The following is a 21,035-nucleotide window of genomic DNA, read 5'->3' on the forward strand; positions in this document are numbered from 1 at the left end:
TTTAGATCCCCTTATTTAGATCTCCAGCTAGGATCCCAAAAAAGATACATAAAAACTCAGCACAAATACATATTTGGAATCAACGGAGGACCCAAGCACCACAGCTAAAATTTATCTACCACATGTTCTTAAAGCAAATCCCGATTTGTGATAAACGAGACCCTTCTTACATCAATAGAGGAAAGGAATATCAAATGGCAGGATGCAAACTAGAGAGATTAATGACTCAAAATGGAAGGAATCACATTCCTAGGATTTATTTTTTTTAAATGAAATATGGAACTTCTTGGAGAAGTACAAGAATCCAGAACTTTCTCAGGGAGAAATTATGTGGATGACTGAATTCAAGGAACTCGCTAGTTTTGGTTTTAGATAACTGCACCCCCATTTCACATGGCATTCTTTGGCTCTGGAGCAAATGAGGTAGGGTTTAGGGTGGCTATCTTTCCACAGTCTCTGCGTCAACAGAGGAGACTACATGGGTGTACTAGTAAGATGAGTATCCCATATAGATGTTCCTTCCAAAGGGTGTGGTGTGTGTGTGAAAGAGAGAGTCTGAAAGAGGGAGGAAAACAGTCAGCTCCAGAGATTAGTTATGGTAATCTGTTTTCTTTCATCTAGGATTTCTGAAACACACCCTGAATTTCCAAAATTTCTGCTTCCTGTTATTTACAGCAGAAAAATTACGCACTTCTCTTGGGAGAGCTATATTTTGGGTTTTTTTTTTTTTACACAAACATTAAAAACATATGAAATGGAAGAAGCATTTGATCCTCCGCATTTCATGATGAATTGTAACACCAGCAACGACATTTAACCACATACATGCACCATGTAAAGAAAGTGTTTTGTTTAAAGAAAAGAACAGAAACAAAGCCTGTAAGGGAAATTCAAGCTCAGACAGGAAGTTCTCTTTCACCTTTAACTCCAAATATGCAATCCAAAGGTCTCCTTTTTCCATCAGGAACAGCTTATATTTGTGCAGTGTTTCATTAAGCCTTCCTCACACATTCACTTACGCACCAGCTCCCCATGCTGCCATCTGAGGTAACTTCCAAGTTTGGAAAACAGCTTTGTCTAGCAACAGTGAAGAGGGCTGCCTTCAAATGTGGGCAGGCTCTCCTAGTCCCTCCTGGCTGAATTCCATTACTATGTGAATCACTGGATCAGAATCCAAAGCCGGCAAATAACACAAACCGGAAATATTTTGTGCATTCTGAAGTAGTTCTCTCTGTGTTGTGGAGTCACTGTATAAACCTGTCCCCACAATATGCTCTCAAACAAAAAAAAATAGGAAGAACCCCTAGCTTCTTCCCCCCTCCCCCAGTGAATCCCATTCCACTTCAAAAGACCAAAGTCTTCTGGAAACAAGACACTATGTTGAACAGTATGTCAAATGCACTGAGGTATTTAAAAAAAAGGAGAACAAGGAAAGAGTTCTCTGCTGCAGCAGCATCTAAAAAACACAAGCCCCTTTCTTACCCCCTCCAAACAACAACAACAAAGAAATCCACAATATGATCGGAACAAAAGACCTTTAAAATATCTAAACCTACTTTTTTTTCTTCTTTTTAAAGATGAGTGTGCCTTTTTTTTTTGCAGAATCTACAGAATATACCATATAAACCAGCAGAACATGCACACAAACATGTTTTAGCATGAATGTCCCATCCAGGGAAATGAGGTTTAACTTTAAACTGCTCTGTGTATACTGTGGAGGTAAGAACACAAAGATAATGAGGTAGATAAAGAGTTCTTAATAACACTACAGGTTCACTCCCTGCAGATAAAAATAGAAAGTACATTCGTCTATTAAAAAAAAATTAAAGATGAGGTAGGTTTGAACTAACATTGTAATACATATGTCTCTCTCTGTGTGTATGTGTGTGTGTGTTCTCTTAAAATGATTTTCCCTGAGACAGTTTGTTCCTATTACAGATAAACACAGATTAGAAGACAAGGATCCGATTGTTTCCAAAGTCAACCACAACAATCATGCCATCTGGGGTGACTGTAATACCTGAAGGACGGTCCATCTGACCAAAGCCACTTCCCTGAGTTCCAAATTTGCATAAAAAACTACCATTCGGCTCAAAGATCTGCACACGATGGTTCCTGGAATCTGCCACAATGATACGACCCTCCTGGTCCACAGCCACACCTTGTGGGCGCAGAAATTGCCCATTGCTTGTGCCTTCAGAACCAAGAAAGCGGGCTGACTGACAGTCAGGATGGATAACCAGGAGACGATGATTGTTGAAATCTGTCACGACTAGATGGCCCTCGTGATTGAATGTCACACCTCTTGGGGAGTCAAAGTGCTTCCAGAGTGCTCCTTCAAAACCATACTTATTCAGAAACACTCCGTCAGGCCCAAACAGCTGAACCCGATGATTCCTTGTGTCGGACACCAGGATTTTTCCTTCAGAGTTTACTGCTACATCCCATGGGTAATTGAACTGCCCATTCTTTGTGCCTTTCTCCCCAAACTTCAGAATGAACTGGCCATCAAATGTAAAGATCTGGATGCGATGATTGTCCTTGTCTGCCACAATAATCCTCCGTGAGGAATCACAGGCAACGCCAGCAGGCCTATCAAACTGGCCAGGTCTGGAACCCAAGGTGCCAAACTTGTGGTGGAAAACACCACAAGGCTTAAACACCTGGATTCGGTTGTTGCTACGATCGGCCACAATGATATAGCCTTCCTTATCTACACTAACCCCCCAGGGACGGCACAGCTTCCCATCACTATCCCCTTCACTGGCAAAGCAGAGCCCTGGGAGTCCAATGCCCACATAGCTACGCCCTGACTTGACTGTGACTTTGAATGGACTGTTTTCTATATGCTGGTTGCACATCATGACTGATATCAGGTGCTCCCCTTCCATCTGTGGCCTGTAACTGACGAGGTAGGTTCCATTCTGCTGGTCACTAATATCTGCTCCAAAAAGGTTTCCATCTGGCCCCATGACCACAGCAGAGATCATGTCCCCCCCAGAAAGGCGCAGCTCCCCATCGTGATCATAGCCAATGACTGTGAAAGAGGCCACTTTGCCTTGCAGTGCACGTTTGAGACCTTCCCCAGTGGCTTTGGTCAGAGGAGCGAAGGCCCCGCTACTGACAAACCCCATGGACTTGATGGCCATATGCAATGCCTGGTCAGGAGGAGTGAACATGACCCTGTCATCCTCTTGAGGCTGCAAGAAGCCCCGAACATTCTTCAGTTCCTGCACCTGAGCGAGCATCCGATCTCGAGCCAAGAGAATGTCCATGTTCCGGCCCTCCTCCAGCACCTGCTGGACTGCACTGATGGTGTTGTCAAGCTTGTTGAGGTTCTGACGTAATTTTTCAACCTGTAGGTACAGTGACTTGGCTTTCACTTGACGGATTTTCTCCACCTAAAATGAAAATAAGTGCACACATTTAAATGCTTGACTTCATTCATCACAGAGCCGAGCACATGTACATATAAGCTGGCATGAACGTATATGTATGGCCATGGAATTGTTACAAGCAGAAAAGATACTGATGATCTGGCCCTGCAGAAAGATATGTGTTATTGCATGGGGATGCAGTGTTAATATTTGTCTTGAGGTTTATGTGCTCCATTTTTCTGTTACATTTTTTTATAAAAAATCTACAAATCTCAATTCATCCACTTTAAATAGTTCTTCTTCAGTGCATACGAAAGCCTGTGTCCAAAGACATGAGAGGGGATAAAGAAACAGGTGGATTTCTAGAGATTATTTTTAAATCTAGGATGCTTGATACTTTATCTGGGGCAGGGTATGTAACTGTAGAAGTTTCATGTCATGGAAGTGATATTAAAAAAATACACAATGTACTGGCTGAAATCCTGTGCTATGAACTATGCACCTATGGAAGGCTGATGACAACATCACAAGGGGGCAATTTTTGGAACTTAAACAGTTTCTACTTTTGTCCCATGGCCCTGGTTTAAACCTTCCATTGTGTCTTTTTCTTTTCATTTTTCTGTCCCAATTCCCCAAACTCCCCTCCTTTTTTTTACCTTCCATAGCAGCTCACACTCCCTTTCTTCCAGTGCCTTCTTGTGTCTAGATGTCACTGCCTTCACTTCAGATTGTACCATCTTTGCCTTCATTTCAACTTGCTCTGCTACAGCTTGGGCCTGCTCAATACTGAGCTGAAATGAGAGAAAATACATGTTTAGTTTTTAAAAAAGTAATGGAACAGCAACAGACAGGGGGGTTAATCATGTAACCCTAAGTTTCTAAAACTGAAGCATGAAACAACCAATGTTGCCAACTTTAAACATGGGTCTAAATTTCAAGCAGCATATCCAAGAAATTAACAATTAGTCTTCAAATAGGCAAAAGGTTATATTCAGAGCCTGGCTAAAACAGTGGTGCCAAACCACCTATATTTCAGAAGTCATGTACATCCACTAAAAGTAAGCACCTTCAGATATGAACCATCAGCAAGAGCATTGTGGGAAGCCCACTGTCAAACTCTATGAAGTTCTGTGTACTGGACTAAGTTTTAACTCACATTTCACTGTTTGTAAAGATAGTATCATAAAACACAATGAACACACTGTCACTTAGCTATGCAGGTGGAAGGTAAATAGAGTAATATTATGTCCCTTCCACTGGCAATTAAATAGTCACTGCTGAAATTCTGTGTGCCTGCTGGCTTGGCATGCACTCAAGAATCCCATTGGGAACTCTTTAACTGTCTGATGGAAGTGAGTGTATGTCACACCATTTGCCTTCTGCTAGCATAACAAAGCAACAGGATTTCAGCCTGTGTGGTGTAAACAGCTTCTGTGTCCTGTCTGTCTGTTACTGTTTGACTATTTTATGCTTTTGGTTCCTGAATTTTTCATCAGTAATATCAAATAATTTAAACATATGGGCTCAATCGCAGAGAAATTTGAGGTTGGGCCCATCCAAGCAAGAATGCTTTTGGCTCATGTTTCTCAAGATGCAGCTCACACTATTGAGCATGTCAAACAACTTTTGAAATCGAGGGGGCTTTCAAAAGTCATTTGTAACATGACACGCCACATTCAAAGACAGAATAACTATGGGCCCGGGGATACCAAAGACAGCTGTGGTCAGGATTCAGAGAGCAAATGCCTTTCAACTTGTTTGCTGTTTGGAAATCACCTCCTCTCCATGACAGGAAGGAATAGATTTCCAAACCACAGACTGGTGCTTTGCTATTCTCTTATGCACAGTAAATGTAGTTTCCTTAGTATTAAATCATTCTTCTGTTTAAGAGCTACACTGGTTGCCAAAGATTATCATGAATCATACACAAGTGAGTGAATAGGCTAAGGATGAAGTAGCCTTTCTCCTGCACCAGGCAGGTTGACACAGTAAAGCCCCTTGCTCCTTCATGCCATCCCCAAAACGTAATTATCTGTCCCTACTTCACCAGCCACTGCAAGCTAGTCACTTTTCTTTTCCTTTTTGCAGGCAAAAAACTGCTGTAAATTCATTTACAAGGCTATCTTAAATCATATATCCAGAGGAAGAAAAGTTGCCATTCCCAATAATTAAACCATTTTGCCAGCAACAGAAGGAAAGGTTTTGTTTGCATGATGACTGCGATCAGTATTAAATGTATGAAGGCATTTGATTTATTGGGTGCATCCTCCTTCACAGGCACAGATTATGAACATTACTGACTCTAGACTGATTTACACAAATTAGTAATGTACAATCTTTTATACACAACCATTCGTTCATAGTGCTGTTTCTTTAGATACCCTTCTCTTTTTTTCATTATCTTTCTTACCATTATTTTCTAAGAATATGATACTGTGCATTTCAGAAGCCAGGTCTTCCATTTCACTAGCTCATAAACTACCCACTCAAATGTCATCAAGACACAAGCCCAAATCTGTATTACAGCATATTCTACATTACATTATTAGATTTACTTCCTAGATTCTGTTGCCATCAGCTCTCTGTATATATTTTTACTACATTTACCTGAAGGATCAGATTTACAGTTTGGGTGTACTCCTGGACCTGGACCTGGACCTCTCTATGGAGGCGCAAATATCTGTTGTGGCCAAGAATAGTTAGGTTACCTACCTGTAACCATGGTTCTTCTTGCGGACCTTCACACAAATGGGTTTTACTCTGCGCCTGCGCAGGACGTCCGGAAGATTCTAGAGCTTAGAAAAAAGAAACAATTTAGTCCCGTCCCCCCAGGGCACAAGCTCTGCCTCCTCAACCTTCCTTTCAGTTCCCTTAGTCAACAGTTACCAAAAGGTAAGTATTTAAGAGAAAGGCAACATGATGGACAGAGGGGAGGAAGGGAGGGATGTGTGAATTGACAGAGGTCCGCTACAAGAACCATGGTTACAGGTAGGTAACCTAACTTTCTTCGTAGTGGCCTCTGTGAATGCACACAAATGGATGATTAGCAAGCTTACTCACTAGATGGAGGGCCGTCACTGCAGTAAGGATGTCAGTATCGCCCTTCCAAATGCAGCATCATTTTTGGCTCTGACATCAAGGCAGTAGTGCTTTGCTACTACAACCAGGTAGCTGCTCTACAGATATTTTGTATCTGCATGCCACAGTGCAGAGCGGTCGATGTGGAGACTGCACAGGTGGAATGTGCCTTCAAATGGTCTGGTACCAGTCTGCATGAAAGTTGATATACTAACTGGATGGTATGCACTATCCATCTCGATATGATCTGAGAAGAGGCCGGAGCACATTTGTTGGGACCGTGATAGCATATGAATAGTCTTTGTGAACGTCTAAAGAACTTTGACCTATCTAGTTAGAAAGCCAGAGCTTTTTTCACATTTAGTGTATGAAGCTTGTGCTCGATTGGTGTAGATGGAGATGGAAATACTGTTGGTAGTATGATAGGTTGGTTAAGATTGAAATCTGATATCACCTTAGGTAGGAAGGAAACATCAGGGTGTAAAGTCACTTTATCAGGATGCATCTGTAAATATGAACGGTCTGATCTCAGAGCTGCTAGCTCACTGGCTCTTTTCGCTGAATTGATTACTAGTAAGAAGGTGGTTTTAAGAGAGAGCAGTTTCTCGTTACAGGTGGCCATGGGTTCAAATGGCAGTTTTGTAAGCATTTCTAAGACAAGTTGAAGCGACCACTGTGGTACAATTCTTTGTGACGGCGGCCTGATGTTTTGCAGGCCTTTGAGAAATTTCTTGAGTGTCAAATGGGAAAAGAGTTTAGCCAATCAAGAACCAGGAGGCTGGTGAGCTATAATGGCCGAGATATATACTTTGATAGTAGAATGAGCGAGTCCAAGATTAAATAAATGCAGGATGAAGGTGAGTATCATTCTAAAGGAGGTTGGGACTGGAGTGAGTCCCCGAGATTGAGTAAATTTAATGAAAGACTGCCATTTGCCTTGATAGAGTCGGGAAGTGGATGGCTTTCAAGCGTAGTCTAGGATCGTATGGAACTCAGGGTTATCCTCCACGCGGTCAAGTGCAGGGATTCGACATCTCGGTGGAGAATGGATCCGTCATTCTGGGATAGGAGGGTTGGTATCGCAGGTAGGTGAAACAACTCTTTTGTTATTATTTTCAGGTGGGTGAACCATGGCTGTTGAGGCCACCACGGGACGATGAGTATTGCATCTGCTCGGTATTGGATGATACTGGTGACCATCTTGAGTAACATGGGTATCCGAGGGAAAATGTAGGAGAATTCTCCTGACCAATTTGTCATGAATGCATCTCCAAGTGACTTGGTGTCTATGCCTGCCCTCGAACAGTATCTGGGACACTTTGTATTGCTTTGGGAGGCAAAGAGGTCTATCGTTGTTTGGCCCCATCTGAAGCAGATGTCCCGGAAGACCGTCTCATTTAGAGACCGTATGTGCATGCGGGTGGGAAACCTGCTGAGGCAGTCCGCAAGGTAGTTGTCCTCTGATGAAATATGGATGGCTTAAGAGAAAATATGGCGGCACCATTCCCAAAATTTTATGGTGAGGTGGGGGAGAGACAGAGAATGTGTCCCTCCTTGTCTGTTTATATAATGCATGGCCGTAGTGTTCTCCATTACTAGTTGAACCGCTCTTCTTTTGATGTGCAGTAGGAAGGCTTGAAGCGCGTTCATGATAGCCATCATCTCTAACTGATTTATGTGAAGTTTTCTCTCTCTTTTTGTCCATAAGCCGTGGACCTGGAGTTCTTGGCAGTGTGCTTCCCATCCCGAGGGGCTTGTGTCCGTGATTACTTCTATGGACAGGTGAGGTGGTTCGAAGGACTTGCCCATTGATAAGTTCTGGATGGATGACCACCAAGTGAGTTGGTCTGCCAGATCTGGTGATATAAGCAATTTCTTTACTGGGCAGTCCACTACGGGGCTGAAATGAGAAATGAACCAGGATTGGAGTATCCTCAGCTTCAATCTGGCATGGAGGACGACTGATGTTGTGGATGCCATGAGGCCGAGTAGGTGTTGTGCGTCATGGGAAGTTACGGTCTTGTAAGGCCGGAATCAGTGCACTGCCTTTTGAATTTTCATGCTTCTTTGGAATGGTAGGAACGCCTTTGCTTCTAGGGCATTGAGCTCGGCTCTGATGTAATTAATGAGCTGAGATGGCTCTAGATGAGAATTCTGCGGTTTATCTTTAGGCCCAGTTTGTCTAAAGTGTCCAATGTGAGTTTTGTGGCTCTGACGGCATCGTGGTAGGATTGAGCAACCAGGAGGCAGTTATCGATATAGGGGAAGACCACTACTCCCTTTATACGGAGATACTCTACCACGTGAGCCATAAATTTGGTGAATGTCCTGAGGGCTGTCGAGAGCCCAAAAGGGAGAGCAGAGAGTTGATAGTCTTGAACTGGAATCTGAGAAACTTTTGGTGAGTAGGATGTATTGATATATGAAAATATGCATCTTTGAGGTCAATGGTTATGAACCAGTTTCCCTGGGGTGGAAGAGGGAGAATGGAATCAACATATGGAATTTTCTATACAGTATGAATTTGCTGAGGTCTCTAAGGTCCATGATTGGCCTAATACTTTCATCCTTCTTAGTGACTGCAAAGTACCGGGAGAAGAACCCATTGTTAGAGTCAGAAGGTGGGACTCTGACTATAGCACCCTTTTTGAGGAGTGATGATATTTCCTCTCATAAAAGTACTGAAAAGGAGGCACTTTTAATGAAATTATATGGAGGGATTTTTGCAAATTCTATGAGGTAACCCTTTTTGATAATGGCCAAAACCCATTTATCAGTTGTAATTCTCCGCCATTCTGGGAGGAACGGGAAGTGTCTTGTGGGGCTATAACAGGGGTTAGGCATATTGCTTACCTCTCTTTTGTGTTTTGCGAAAGGGCTGTCTGGTGCCCTGGTTTTGTTGCTGTTTGAACTGCAGGGGGTTGGTCTGTTGTGGTTGGTAGACCCTTTCCTGAGGTTGCTGCTTATTGTAACGAAAGGGCTGGAATTGATATTGCTGGTGGTAGAAGGGCTTCTTGTAAAGAGGCCTCTGGTATTTGTATGGTTGGTACAGAACATCAGATTTAGCCATTTTCCTCATCTTATGGATGTTTTCCATTATTCCATCAGTTTTCGCATTGAACAACCCAACGGCATCAAAAGGGAGGTCCTCAGTCTTAGCCTTGGTATTGTTGAAGATGTTAGCCACCCTGAGCCAGGCGTGCCTTCTGACTGCTATCGAAGTTAACATGGTCTTCGACGCGGTGTCAGCGGTATGTTTCGCAGCTACCCTTTGCTGTTTCGCAAGGGTGGTAGCCTCTGTACATATGTTCAGGATTTCAGTCTTTGATGGCTCTGTCACTGCTTGCAGAGTGGGGAGGATTTTGTCCCATAAATGTCTCTGATAGGTGCCCATTGCTGCCTGGTAGTTGGAGATCCTGATCATTAATGCCACTAGCAAGATAAGTCTTCTCCCCAAGGAGTCAATCTTTTGTCCCTCTCTATTCATCGGTGTCGTGAGAGACCTAGTGTGGGAACTTGTATTGTGTGGCTTCCACCACTATTGAAGTCCGATTCGACCCATGCGTCTTATAATGATGTTCAACCCTTCGTGGAATTTGAAGAGTTGAGGGTAGCTTATCCCATGAGTCTTTAACCAGCTTAAGAAGTGCTGGGATAAGGCTCAAACTAGGTGGGAGCATCTTATCCTTGTCCATATCATGGAACACTAAGTCTTTCTCCTGCTGTGATGATATTTGGGCATCAAGTTGTAGGGTCTTTGCCATACGCGGTATGAGTTGGGTGTAAGATGTCTAGTTGTCTGCAGAAGACAGGGGATGACTGTCCATGGTATCAGCGGAGGGGTATTGAGCCTCGGACACATCCAACAATGATGAGTCATCTTTATTAGAAGAGATAGAAGCCCTTGATGGCGAGTAATGAAAGCCCCTTGAATGGATCCTTGAAGGGGGGGTCGGCATCCAACTGCGTAGATGCAGAAAAAGGGTCTGTATCATGGCTGAAGAATGGCCTCTATGATGTTTAGGTCATTTAGCCGGTATAGAGACCTCCGGTACCGTCCTTCTTTTTCAAAGTGGTTCGACTTGGGGAGCAGAGGTATCCCCTTGGCATTCAGAAGGGACTTTTGGCAGCGGTGCCGCAGAAGGGTACCAAGTTGGTGGGGGATAGTTAAGACCCCTATATTCATCGTGACAGCCATAGCCATGGTACAGATACGGGTGGTATCAATCAAAGTAAGGATAGCCGTATTGCTGCAGAACCTCATGGCTGTAAGGTTGGTATGGAGAAGTATGTTTGTGCTTCTTGGTTCTCTTTTTAAGAGTGCATATAGCGGACTCCTGTTCGGATTCGCATGCTCCGCCCACCAACAGCTCAGTTCCATATGTCCGCCACATAGAGAAAGTTGGAACCCAAGGTACCTACCAGTGATGGGCATTTGGGGAGGCCGGGCGGGACGTGTGTATTCATAGAGAATTCACTTGAAGAACCATGTTTACAGGTAAGTAACCTGTCCTTCTTCAACGTGGTTCTCTATGAATCCATACTAGTGGGTGATTAGCAAGCACACTTACTGGATGGCGGGCCGTCACTGGAGCAGTGAAGTTAAAACAGCCCTTCCAAATTTGGCCTCAGCTTTAGCCCGAAGGTCCAGTTTGTAATGTGTAATAAAGGTGGATACGTTGGACCATGTAGCGGATCGACAAATTTCTTGCATGTCAATCCCCCGAAGAAGGGCCGTAGAAGTGGCAATGGCCCTGGTAGAATGGGCTTTGAGGCAGTCTGGAACAGATTTCTTTTGCAGTTCATAGGCCAAGGAGATGGTGGAAACCAACCACCTAGAGAGAGAGGACGAGGAGGCAGGACACCCCTTATGGGGACCGTAGAAACAAAGAAAAAGTCTCGAGGCCTTCCTGAAATCCTTAGTTCTAGCAACATAATAGGCCAATGCTCTCCGAACATCCAAAGAATGGAGCATGCACTCAACATCCGTTACTGCATCAGGGAACAACGTAGGCAAAATCAATGGCTGGTTAACATGGAATTCAGAAACAACTTTGGGAAGGAAAGTAGCATCGGGATGGAGGACCATCTTGTCCTTAAAAAACTGCAGGTAAGGGGAATCCGCACGGAGGGCAGTTAATTCACTGGCTCTTCTAGCCGAGGTAATGGCTACCAAGAATAAGGTCTTAAAGGATAAGAACTTCAGGTCACAAGATGCCATAGGCTCGAAGGGATGTCTGGTAAGAGAATGTAGGACAGTCTGTAAAGACCACTGTGGCACTGGTTTCTTTAATGGTGGTCTAATGTTGAAGAAAGCCCTTGAAGAAAGCTTTAAGGGTTGGATGAGAAAACCATCTGAATGACTCTGAACCCGGAGGTTGAAAGGCCACAACAGCCGACGTGTAAACTTTCAAAGTAGACCTAGACAAACCAAAATTGAAAAGATGGCGCAGGAATAACAGCAGAGTAGAAAGGGAGACAGGTAAGGGCTGCAAACCACGTTCTTTAGTAAATTTCAAAAAACTCTTCCATTTGTATTGATAAAGCAACTTTGTACCAGCTTTCCTGGCCTTATCAACGTCTTCAGTCAGTGAGGGGAAATCCTCCACGCTGTCAAGTGGAGTGTCTCGAGGTCTGGATGAAGGACGTTCCCGTCACTCTGAGTGAGTAGATGTGGATGCAATGGCAATGTCACCTTGTCTATTGCCAGTTGAAGAAGCATGGAAAACCACGGTTGACGTGGCCACCAAGGAGCAATCAATATCGCTTCTGCTTTTGCCTGTAGAATCCTGACAATGGTTTTCTGCAAGAGTGGAAGGGGAGGGTAAAGATAAAGTAGACCTCCGTTCCATGGTACCATAAAGGCATCTCTGAGAGATTCCTTCCCTTTCCCTGTGCGAGATGCATAGAGTGGACACTTCCTGTTGTCTTCAGTCGCAAACATGTCCACGACTGCCTGACCCCATCTTTGGCAAAGAGTGGTGAACACATTCTTGTCGAGTTGCCATTCGTGGGACTGGAAAGGACGGCGACTCAGCTCGTCGGCCACCTGATTGTCCGATGTCGAAATGTGGATGGCTACCAGGAAGATGTGTTGCTGGTAGCACCACTCCCAGAGGTGGACCGCCGGAAACAGAAGGGACCTTGATCTCGTGCCTCCCTGTTTGTTTAGGTAGAACATTGTAGTGGTATTGTCTGTTACTACTTGAACAGTTCTGCCCTTGAGAAGGGGAAGAAAGGCCCTGAACGCCTTTATAACTGCCAACATCTCCAAGCGGTTGATATGAAGAGATGCTTCCTGTGGGGACCAGAGAGCATGTATCTGATACCCCCGACAGTGAGCTCCCCATCCCACTGGGCTGGCATCCATGGTCACCTGCCTGGTAAGTTCCAGTGGATGAAAGGGTCTCCCTATCAAAAGATGTGGGAGAAAGGTCCACCACTGCAGCTGGGCCGTGAGCTCTGGGGTGACTTGGAGGCGCTTGTGCTGACTGTCCATTGCAGGGTTGAATAGGGTCAGCAGCCACGACTGAAGGGAGCGCATTTTGAGACGCGTGTGGGGTAGAGCAGCTGTTGTAGAAGCCATAAGGCCTAGCAGATGTTGTGCTAGTCTTGCAGGCACTGTCCGCCACGGTCTGAACTTCCGAACTGCGTTCCTTATCTTTTGAATGCGTTCTGGAAGAAGAAATATGTGTGCTTGTATAGCATCCAGACGAGCACCTATGTAGTCCATCACCTGAGAGGGTTGTAAATGGGACTTTTCGTAGTTGATGGATAGGGCCAAAGTCCGTAAGGTATGTAGGACCTGTTGAGTGTCCTGGTAAGCTTGTTGTTTGGACTTTGACACAATCAGCCAATCGTCGATATACGGGTAGATTTGAATCTCTTTCAGGCGTAGGTAGGCGGCCACCGGAGCCATACACTTGGTGAAGGTCCGTGGAGCTGTGGAGAGGCCGAACGGGAGAGCTACAAACTGGTATACAGAGTCTCTGAACATCAGGCGAAAGTACTTTCTGTAGGTCTTGTGAATTGAAATGTGAAAATAAGCATCCTTGAGGTCCACCACTACAAACCAATCTCCCTTCTTCAGCAGGTGAAAGATCCCTTCCAGAGTGACCATCCTGAATCGATGAGGTCTGAGGTAGGTTTTGAAGTCCCTCAAGTCCAGTATGGGCCTTAGACCCCCGTCTTTTTTGGGTACCGTAAAGTACCGGGAGTAAAACCCGTTGAGGATGTCTCTGTGAGGTACCTTCTGGATCGCTTGTTTCTGTAAGAGGGTGAGAATCTCTTCTTCTAGGATGGGATCGAAGGATGTAGGCCTGACCCATCCTAGAGGAGGCAATTCTATAAACTCCAGGCGGTAGCCGGAGTTTATAATGTTCAAGACCCAGGTGTCCTGAGTGATCATTAGCCAATGCTGAAGATAAGGAGACAAGCGTGTTGGTAGATGAGAGGTCCGGATGCACACAGGAAAGTCAAAGATATTGTTTAGAGTTCCGGCTAGAAGGCTTGAAAGATTGGCGCCTATTACCCTGGGGCTTAAAGCTGGATGCTGAAGAAGAGGCCTGGGAAGCCCTTGCAGTCAATTGAGGTCTGAACGGCCTATATGTGGACGTTGTGGCTTGTTGGTATGCCTGCTGCTGAGGCCGAGACCGCCACTGAAATTTGGAGGGTCTAGGCTGCTGTTGTATAGCATAGGATTTTGCTGTTTTCTTGCTTTTGTGTAAATTTTCTAAATTTTCATCTGTATTTTCACTAAAGAGGCCCGAGGCATCAAAAGGCAGGTTCTTAATTCTAGCCTTAATGTCATCCACTATGTTGGCTGATCGTAGCCAAGCATGCCGCCTCAGTGTTATGATAGAGGCAAGGTTTCTAGCATCGGCATCTGCAACATGACGTGAAGCCAAACGTTGATGCTTGGAGACCGTTTGTGCTTCCGCATGAGCATTAAGACATGTTTGCCTAATGTCTTCCGGTGCAACTTGGAGAGCTGGAAGAACCCTTGCCCACAGCTGCTTTTGATAGGCACCCATGGCAACCAAATAGCTGAGGGCCCTGAGAGCGAAGGTCGTCATAGAATAAAGCCGTCTGCCGAGCACCTCTAGATCCTTGCCTTCCTTATTAGTAGGGGTTGGATGACCCTTGGTGGGTAGCCTTGTGGCGCTAGACTCCACCACAAGAGAGTTAGGAGCAGGATGTTTCAGAAGGAAAGCAGTCTTGGGCCCATGAACATGGTACATGTTCTCAGTCCTCTGTGAGAAGGACGTGGAATTCGCCGGGTGCTCCCAATATTCTGTAATAAGGTCCACAAGCTCAGGAACATAGGACAAGCTAACAGGACGAGACCTCTCCTTGTGAATATCACCGAAGATGAGGTCATCCTCACGGGCAAGTGACTTTTCCACCTCCAACCTCAAAGCAGCAGCCATCCTAGAAACCATCTGTGGGTATGAGGAAAAATCTTCAGAGGGGGAGGAGGGATGGATATCAGCTGCATCCGACCCCAAAGGCTCCCGGGGGGGCGGAGTTTCTAAAGAGGCCTCAGGATCATCGTTATCCTCTTGATCCGAGGAAGGATGTGACTCTGGACCACCATCATCCCCAGAAGACTGTAGCACAATGGGTTGACGGGGCATCTCTCTGGGCTTGCCCGATTTATGAGGAGGAGGATTCCCAGGAGGTGGTGTAGGTGCCACAGACGTAGAGGGGGGCATCACATTCGACGTCGTTGGCTCAGCAGGACGTCCATTCGTCGACGAAGAGTGTTGGCCTTTGTCGACAACAGAACACTTGCGGTGTCGACTTTTCCTCAGGGGCGATGTAGAGGGCGAAGATGAAGAATAATAGCACACCCTCTTCCTCCGTCGCCTCCTGTCTCTCGACGTTGACGAAGACTCGGAGGAGTAGTCTCTCCGACGTCGATGGCGATGAGACCTTCTTCGTTCTAAGCTGTCGTCAGAGTCAGAGGATGAATAGTCCCAACGACGGTGCTTTTTTCGCCTGTTGGCGTCGGAAACGCGCTTGCGTTTACAATGTTGCCGGCCTTTCTTCGAAGGGAGCTCCTCCTCCACATCAGATGCTGGGCGTCGAGGAGGGCAAGGTTCGGTAGGCTGCACCGGTCTCTGTGGAGAGGATGGCAGAGACTTAGTGGCTCGAGACTCCGGTGTCGACGACCGTGATCGAGACGCCCGCCCAGTCAAAATGGGGCTATCAGGGGCATCGGTCAAGCCAGAAAAAATTTTTCCGATCTGGCTTGCTGTTGGAGACCTCTCAACAACGACAGGCGGTTCCTGTCTAGGCGGGAGAGAGGCTCCGAGATCCGACATGGATTCTCGATCACGAGAGGAGTCCTCCAGAATCAGTGAAGGGAGCGAAGTGGAGATAGGAGGGACCACCAGGGTAATCTCCTTCGATTTCGACGCCGACTTAACCACTTCTTTCTTCTTTTTCAGGTGTTCCGATGTCGACGGGATGGAAGGTTCAGCCGAAGCCAAGGTAAGTAACTTTTTTGACGAAGCCTTCTTTTTAGATTTGCCCTTAGAGGGTTTGTCTTTAGATGGCTCCGCCGATGTGGATGGGATCACTCTGATCTCTGACCGCACGGAAGAAGTGGAGGGGGCTACCTCCATGTCGGAAGGTTGAGAGGCCGACAATGTTTGCTTCCACAGAGAATATTTCAGGTGCTATTGACGAGCCTTGAGGGTGACTTTTGTAAACTGTTTGCAATGTCTGCAGTGGGAGACCGAGTGCGATTCTCCCAGACAGAACAAACAGAGAGAATGCCCATCCTGAAAAGGAAGCTTTCTGGAACAGGCGGTGCAGAGCCGAAAGGGTCCTCTCCTCGGGGATAGCTTTTCCTTAGGAGGCATAGACCGACCGGAGCAAAATTTCCAAGCAAAGAGTAGGGTGCGGGAGCTTGCCGAAGTAAAGCCCGAACGGAGACCTGAGTGAAGATATCCTGAAGGCGCGTGGCGGCTCAACAGGGGCCAATTAGACTTAATTGGATGAGTCCGGTAGGCGCGTGGCACCTCAGCAGGAGGGCCCGAAAGGCCAATTAGGCCACACAGGCTCTAAACACAAGCGCCAGAGGCAAAGAATAGTCAAAAACCGGTCCGAGGTCAGGGCAACAGCGAGAAGATATGCGGTAGTCAGTCCAAGTCAAAAAAAAGGAAGTTCAAGATAGCAAAATAATAGAATTCTAGAAGCTCTATCCGAGAGGTTCCAACTTTCGCAAGCGGAAAAATGGAACTGAACCGTTGGCAGGCGGAGCATGCACTGTACAGGGCAACCTAATACATTGTTACTTTTCTGTTTCAGCTCTAGAAGATTCCGAGAGGCCAGTGCAAGCGCTGTCTTTACCCACTAGTGTGGATTCATAGAGAACCACGTTGAAGAAACAGAGGAAAAGGTGGGAAGGGGGGAGGGGGAGAGTAGTGAAAAAGGACAAAATGGAGATCTACCGCTACGAAAAAATAATAATAGAATAATCAACAAATTAGACGATTAGGGAAAAAATGAAATGAGGTACAATCTCTATCAAAGCTGAATTTACTTTCCTTAATGCTCTACTGTTCCTCACGTCCTAACTCAACAGTGGGAAAAAAGGAACTGAAAGGAAAGTTGAGGAGGCGGAGCTTGCACCCGGGGGGGGACTAAATTGTTTCTTTTTTCTTAGCTCTAGAATCTTCTGAACATCCTGCGCTGGCACAGAGTAAAACCCATTTGTGCGCTTTCACAGAGGCCACTACGAAGAAGCATTTTTATCAATTTCAGTTGATTGCTCAGCTGCACCCTCATGTGGAGCAAAAATGCCTAACAACAGTAGTTCATGCTTTGGTAATCTTCAGAATAGGCTACTGTAATGCTCTCTAAATAGGACTGACCTTGAAGCTAGCATGGAAGCTCCAGCAAGTCCAAAATGCTGACTGATGACAGGTATCAACAGATATGAACACATACCTCCAGTTCTGGCATGTCTCCACTTGGCTTCCTGTTCACATCCATGCTCAATTCAAGGTGCTGGTAATCACCTATATACCCTTAAACGGTTTACAATGCTGATACCTGCTATAACATCTCTTCTACAAAATAGCCACCCATCCAACCTCAGGCTTATTAACAGCAACATCTAAGAAGGCCCAGGAATTTACCACCAGAAACTGGGCATTTTTAATTGTGACCCCATATGTTTGGAATAAATTACCAATACGAGTATACCAAATGCCCTCACTCCCATTTTACTTTCTGCAGAATGAAGACTGCACATCTAAAACTTCCTAAAACCACATTAGCATTTCATTGTTTCTTAGTATGTACCCAGGCATGCTACCATATCTGCTTAAGGGACCATTACGATTTTAAAAACTGGCAAGCTTCTTGAGTTCCTTTTTGAGAAGTAAATACAATTCTCACCTTGAAGAGTGGTTTAATATCCCCAGAAGGCTTTTAGGCTAGATGAGAAAATTTTAAAAATTAACTTCATTTAGATAAGTATCTAAAAAGACAGGTTACTTACCTGTAATCATGGTTCTTCAAGTGGACCTCTGTGAATTCACACAACTGGGTTTAGACAGCGCCTGTGCTGGTCTTCTCAGAGTTTTCTTGAGCTTTTGTAGAAAAGTAACAAAGTTTAGAGTTGCCCCTATAGCACATGCTCCACCTGCCTCAACCCTCAGTTCCATTTACCCGCCACAATAGCCTGTGCTTAGCAGAGACATAGTTAGTGACAGATAGTGGGGAGGCTGGGTGAGATGTGTGAATTCACAGAGGTCCACTTGAAGAATCATGGTTACAGGTAAGTAATTTGTTTTTCTTCTTTGTGGCCTCTGGGAATTCACACAATTGGGTGACTAGCAAGCTCACTTACCGGAAAGAGGGCTGTCACTGTAGAACAGATGTCAAAATAGCCCTTCCAAAACTTGTCTCCTTTTTGGCCCCAAGGTCCAGCCTGTAGTGCATTACAAAACTCGGCGCATTGGACCATGTTGCTGCTCTGCTGATATCTGGAACATCCACACAACGCAGCAACGCTGTAGATGTAGCAACAGCTCTGGTGGAGTGTGCTTCTAGGCCTTCTGGAAGAATCTTGCCATTTAGCTTGCAAGCCAAAGCAATAGTGGAGACAAGTCATCTGGAAATGGTTGAAGAAGAAGCAGGGGAACCATTATGTGATCCATGAAAACAGAGGAATAACTTTGGAGAGCTACGAAAGTCCGTAGTCCGAGACGTGTAATAGAGCAAGGGCTCTATGGACATCTAATGAGTGGAGCATGTGTTCAATGTCGGAGGACGGTTGAGGAAATAAAGTTGGCAATGTCAAAGGTTGATTAAGGTGAAAATCAGTGACAACCTTAGGCAAGAATGAAACGTCTGGATACAGAATAACCTTGTATTTGAAGAACTGAAGATAAGGAGTGTCAAATCAAAGAGCTGCCAGTTCACTTGCCCTTCTTGCAGATGTAACAGCCACAAGAAATAGAGTTTTGAATGACAGTATGTGAATGTCACAGGAGGCCATGGGTTCAAAAGGGTGGCACATAAGAGCGTGTAACACAAGATGAAGAGACCATTGAGGTACAGGAGGTTGGATATTTGAAAGACCTTTGAGAAAGGCTTTTAGAGTTGGATGAGAGAAGAGACGCACTGAGTCAGAGTCGTGAGGCTGAAAGGAGACAATTGCTGAAATGTAAACCTTGAGGGTAGACAAAGCCAAACCTGCATCAAACAAATGATGTATGTGAGCAGGGTTTGAAGATTACATCTGTTCTCAGCTGATGAGCTGACTAGAGTTCTCTGTATGAGCGGTATTGGAGGAAAAAGGTAAAGAAGACCTGATTCCCATGGAATCATGAAGGCATCTCCAAGTGAGTTCAATCCTCTTCCCGCTCGAGAGGCATATCTCCTGCACTTCCTGTTGGTCTGAGTTGCAAACATGTCCATTCTAGGATGTCCCCATTCTGGGATGTCCTAGCTCGTTGTCGCCGATGATATATGAAGCACCACTGGGAAGACATGATGGTCATAGCACCACTCCCATAGATGTATGGATAGGTACAGAAGAGACATGGAACACGTCCCTCCCTGTTTGTTGATGTAAAACATGGTCGTGGTGTTGTCTGTGATCACTTGTACACCCCGACCATGTATTAGTGGAAGAAAGGCACAGAAAGCCTTTATGACCACCAGCATCTCTAGATGATTGATGTGGAGATGTATGTCACGATGGGACCAGAGAGCATGTATTATGTGGGGTCCACAGTGGGGGCCCCAACCTGTGGGACTGGCATCCGTTGTCACTTGCACTGAGAGCTGCAACATCAAAATGGACGGCCAATCAGAAGATGAGGCAGAAACGTCCACCACCCCAGCTGATTTGCAAGTTCCGAGGTGACAAGTAGTTGTTTTCTTGGGCTGTCTAGAAGAAGGTTGAAGAGAGCCAGGAACCACACTTGAAGGGAGAGCATTTTGAGACGTGTGTGTTAAAGCAGATGTTGTGGAGGCCATGAGACCGAGGAGATGCTGAGCATGATGGGTGAAACTTGCAAACAGCTCTGTGCAGTTTCATGATGCAGTCTGGTGGTAGAAATTTTCAAGCTCTGATGGAGTCCAGTCTTGCTCCTATATAGGCGAACATTTGAGATGGTATTAGATGGGATTTCTTTCCATTCACTGTGAGACCGAGGTCTTCCAGAGTGTGCACAACAAACTTGGTGTCTTGAATTGCCTTTAGTTTGGACGGAGATACCACCAGCCAGTCGTCTATATAAGGGAAGACTTGTATGCCGTGTAGTCGCAGAAAGGCTGCTACTGGAGCCATGCACTTCGTGAAAGTGCGAGGAGCTGTGGACAGTCCGAAGGGAAGGGCACAAAACTGGTCAATGGTTTTTTGAAAAATGAAGTGGAGATATTTTCTGTGATGGTGATGAACCCAATCTTTTTATTTTAGGAAATGAATGATGGATTCTAATGTGACAATCCCAAAACGTTGTGAATACAGGTAAGTGTTTCGGTTTCTTAAGTCTAGAATGGGTCTGATCCCACCATCCTTTTTTGGTACTGCGAAGTAACGGGAGTAGAAACTGTTTGGTATGTCCCGTGGTGGTGCTTGTCGAATAGCATTTTTTTGAGAAGAGTTAGAATCTCTTCTTCTAGAACAGGGTCGAAAGACGTAAATTTGACGTGTCCCAGAGGAGGAAATTCTGCAAACTCTAAATGGTAGCCGAACTGAATGATATTTAAGACCCAAGAGTCTTTTGTGATATGGGCCCAGTTGTGAAAGAATGGAGCCAGTCGAATAGTTTGCCAGGGTTTGAATAGCCTTGTGTTTAAGTCAAAGATACTGCTTTGATTTCTTAGCAGGTGGCCTGTATGATTGCTGTCGTTGTGAGGACGTTTGTGGTTGGAGGGTGGAGGCAGAAGAAGAAGCTTGAGAAGATCTATTTTGGTTCTGATTTTTGGAAGATTGAGAAGATGATTGTTGGTACTGCTGTTGAGGGTATTGCTTGCGCCATTGATATCTGTGGTATTTAGGCTGTTGTTGGATTACGTAGGATTTAGCTGTTCTTTTAAATTTGTGTAAAT

The 21,035-nt window shown here is 45.3% G+C and overlaps 1 protein-coding gene across 1 annotated transcript in view; it reads right to left on the reverse strand.

Annotated features, from left to right (window-relative positions):
* Positions 1 to 255: 255 nt before the first annotated feature.
* The window catches only part of TRIM71 (tripartite motif containing 71), a 94,362-nt gene continuing 73,582 nt past the window's right edge, over positions 256 to 21,035 (reverse strand). The window contains exons 3-4 of the mRNA XM_073003452.2: positions 4,034 to 4,168; positions 256 to 3,401 (exon numbers count right to left, since the gene is read on the reverse strand). Of these exons, the coding sequence (XP_072859553.2) occupies positions 1,950 to 3,401; positions 4,034 to 4,168 (1,587 nt within the window). The 3' untranslated portion in view covers positions 256 to 1,949. The remainder of the gene's footprint in view (positions 3,402 to 4,033; positions 4,169 to 21,035) is intronic.

Source organism: Pogona vitticeps, chromosome 6 (assembly GCF_051106095.1).
Source record: "Pogona vitticeps strain Pit_001003342236 chromosome 6, PviZW2.1, whole genome shotgun sequence".
Classification (NCBI taxonomy): domain Eukaryota; kingdom Metazoa; phylum Chordata; class Lepidosauria; order Squamata; family Agamidae; genus Pogona; species Pogona vitticeps.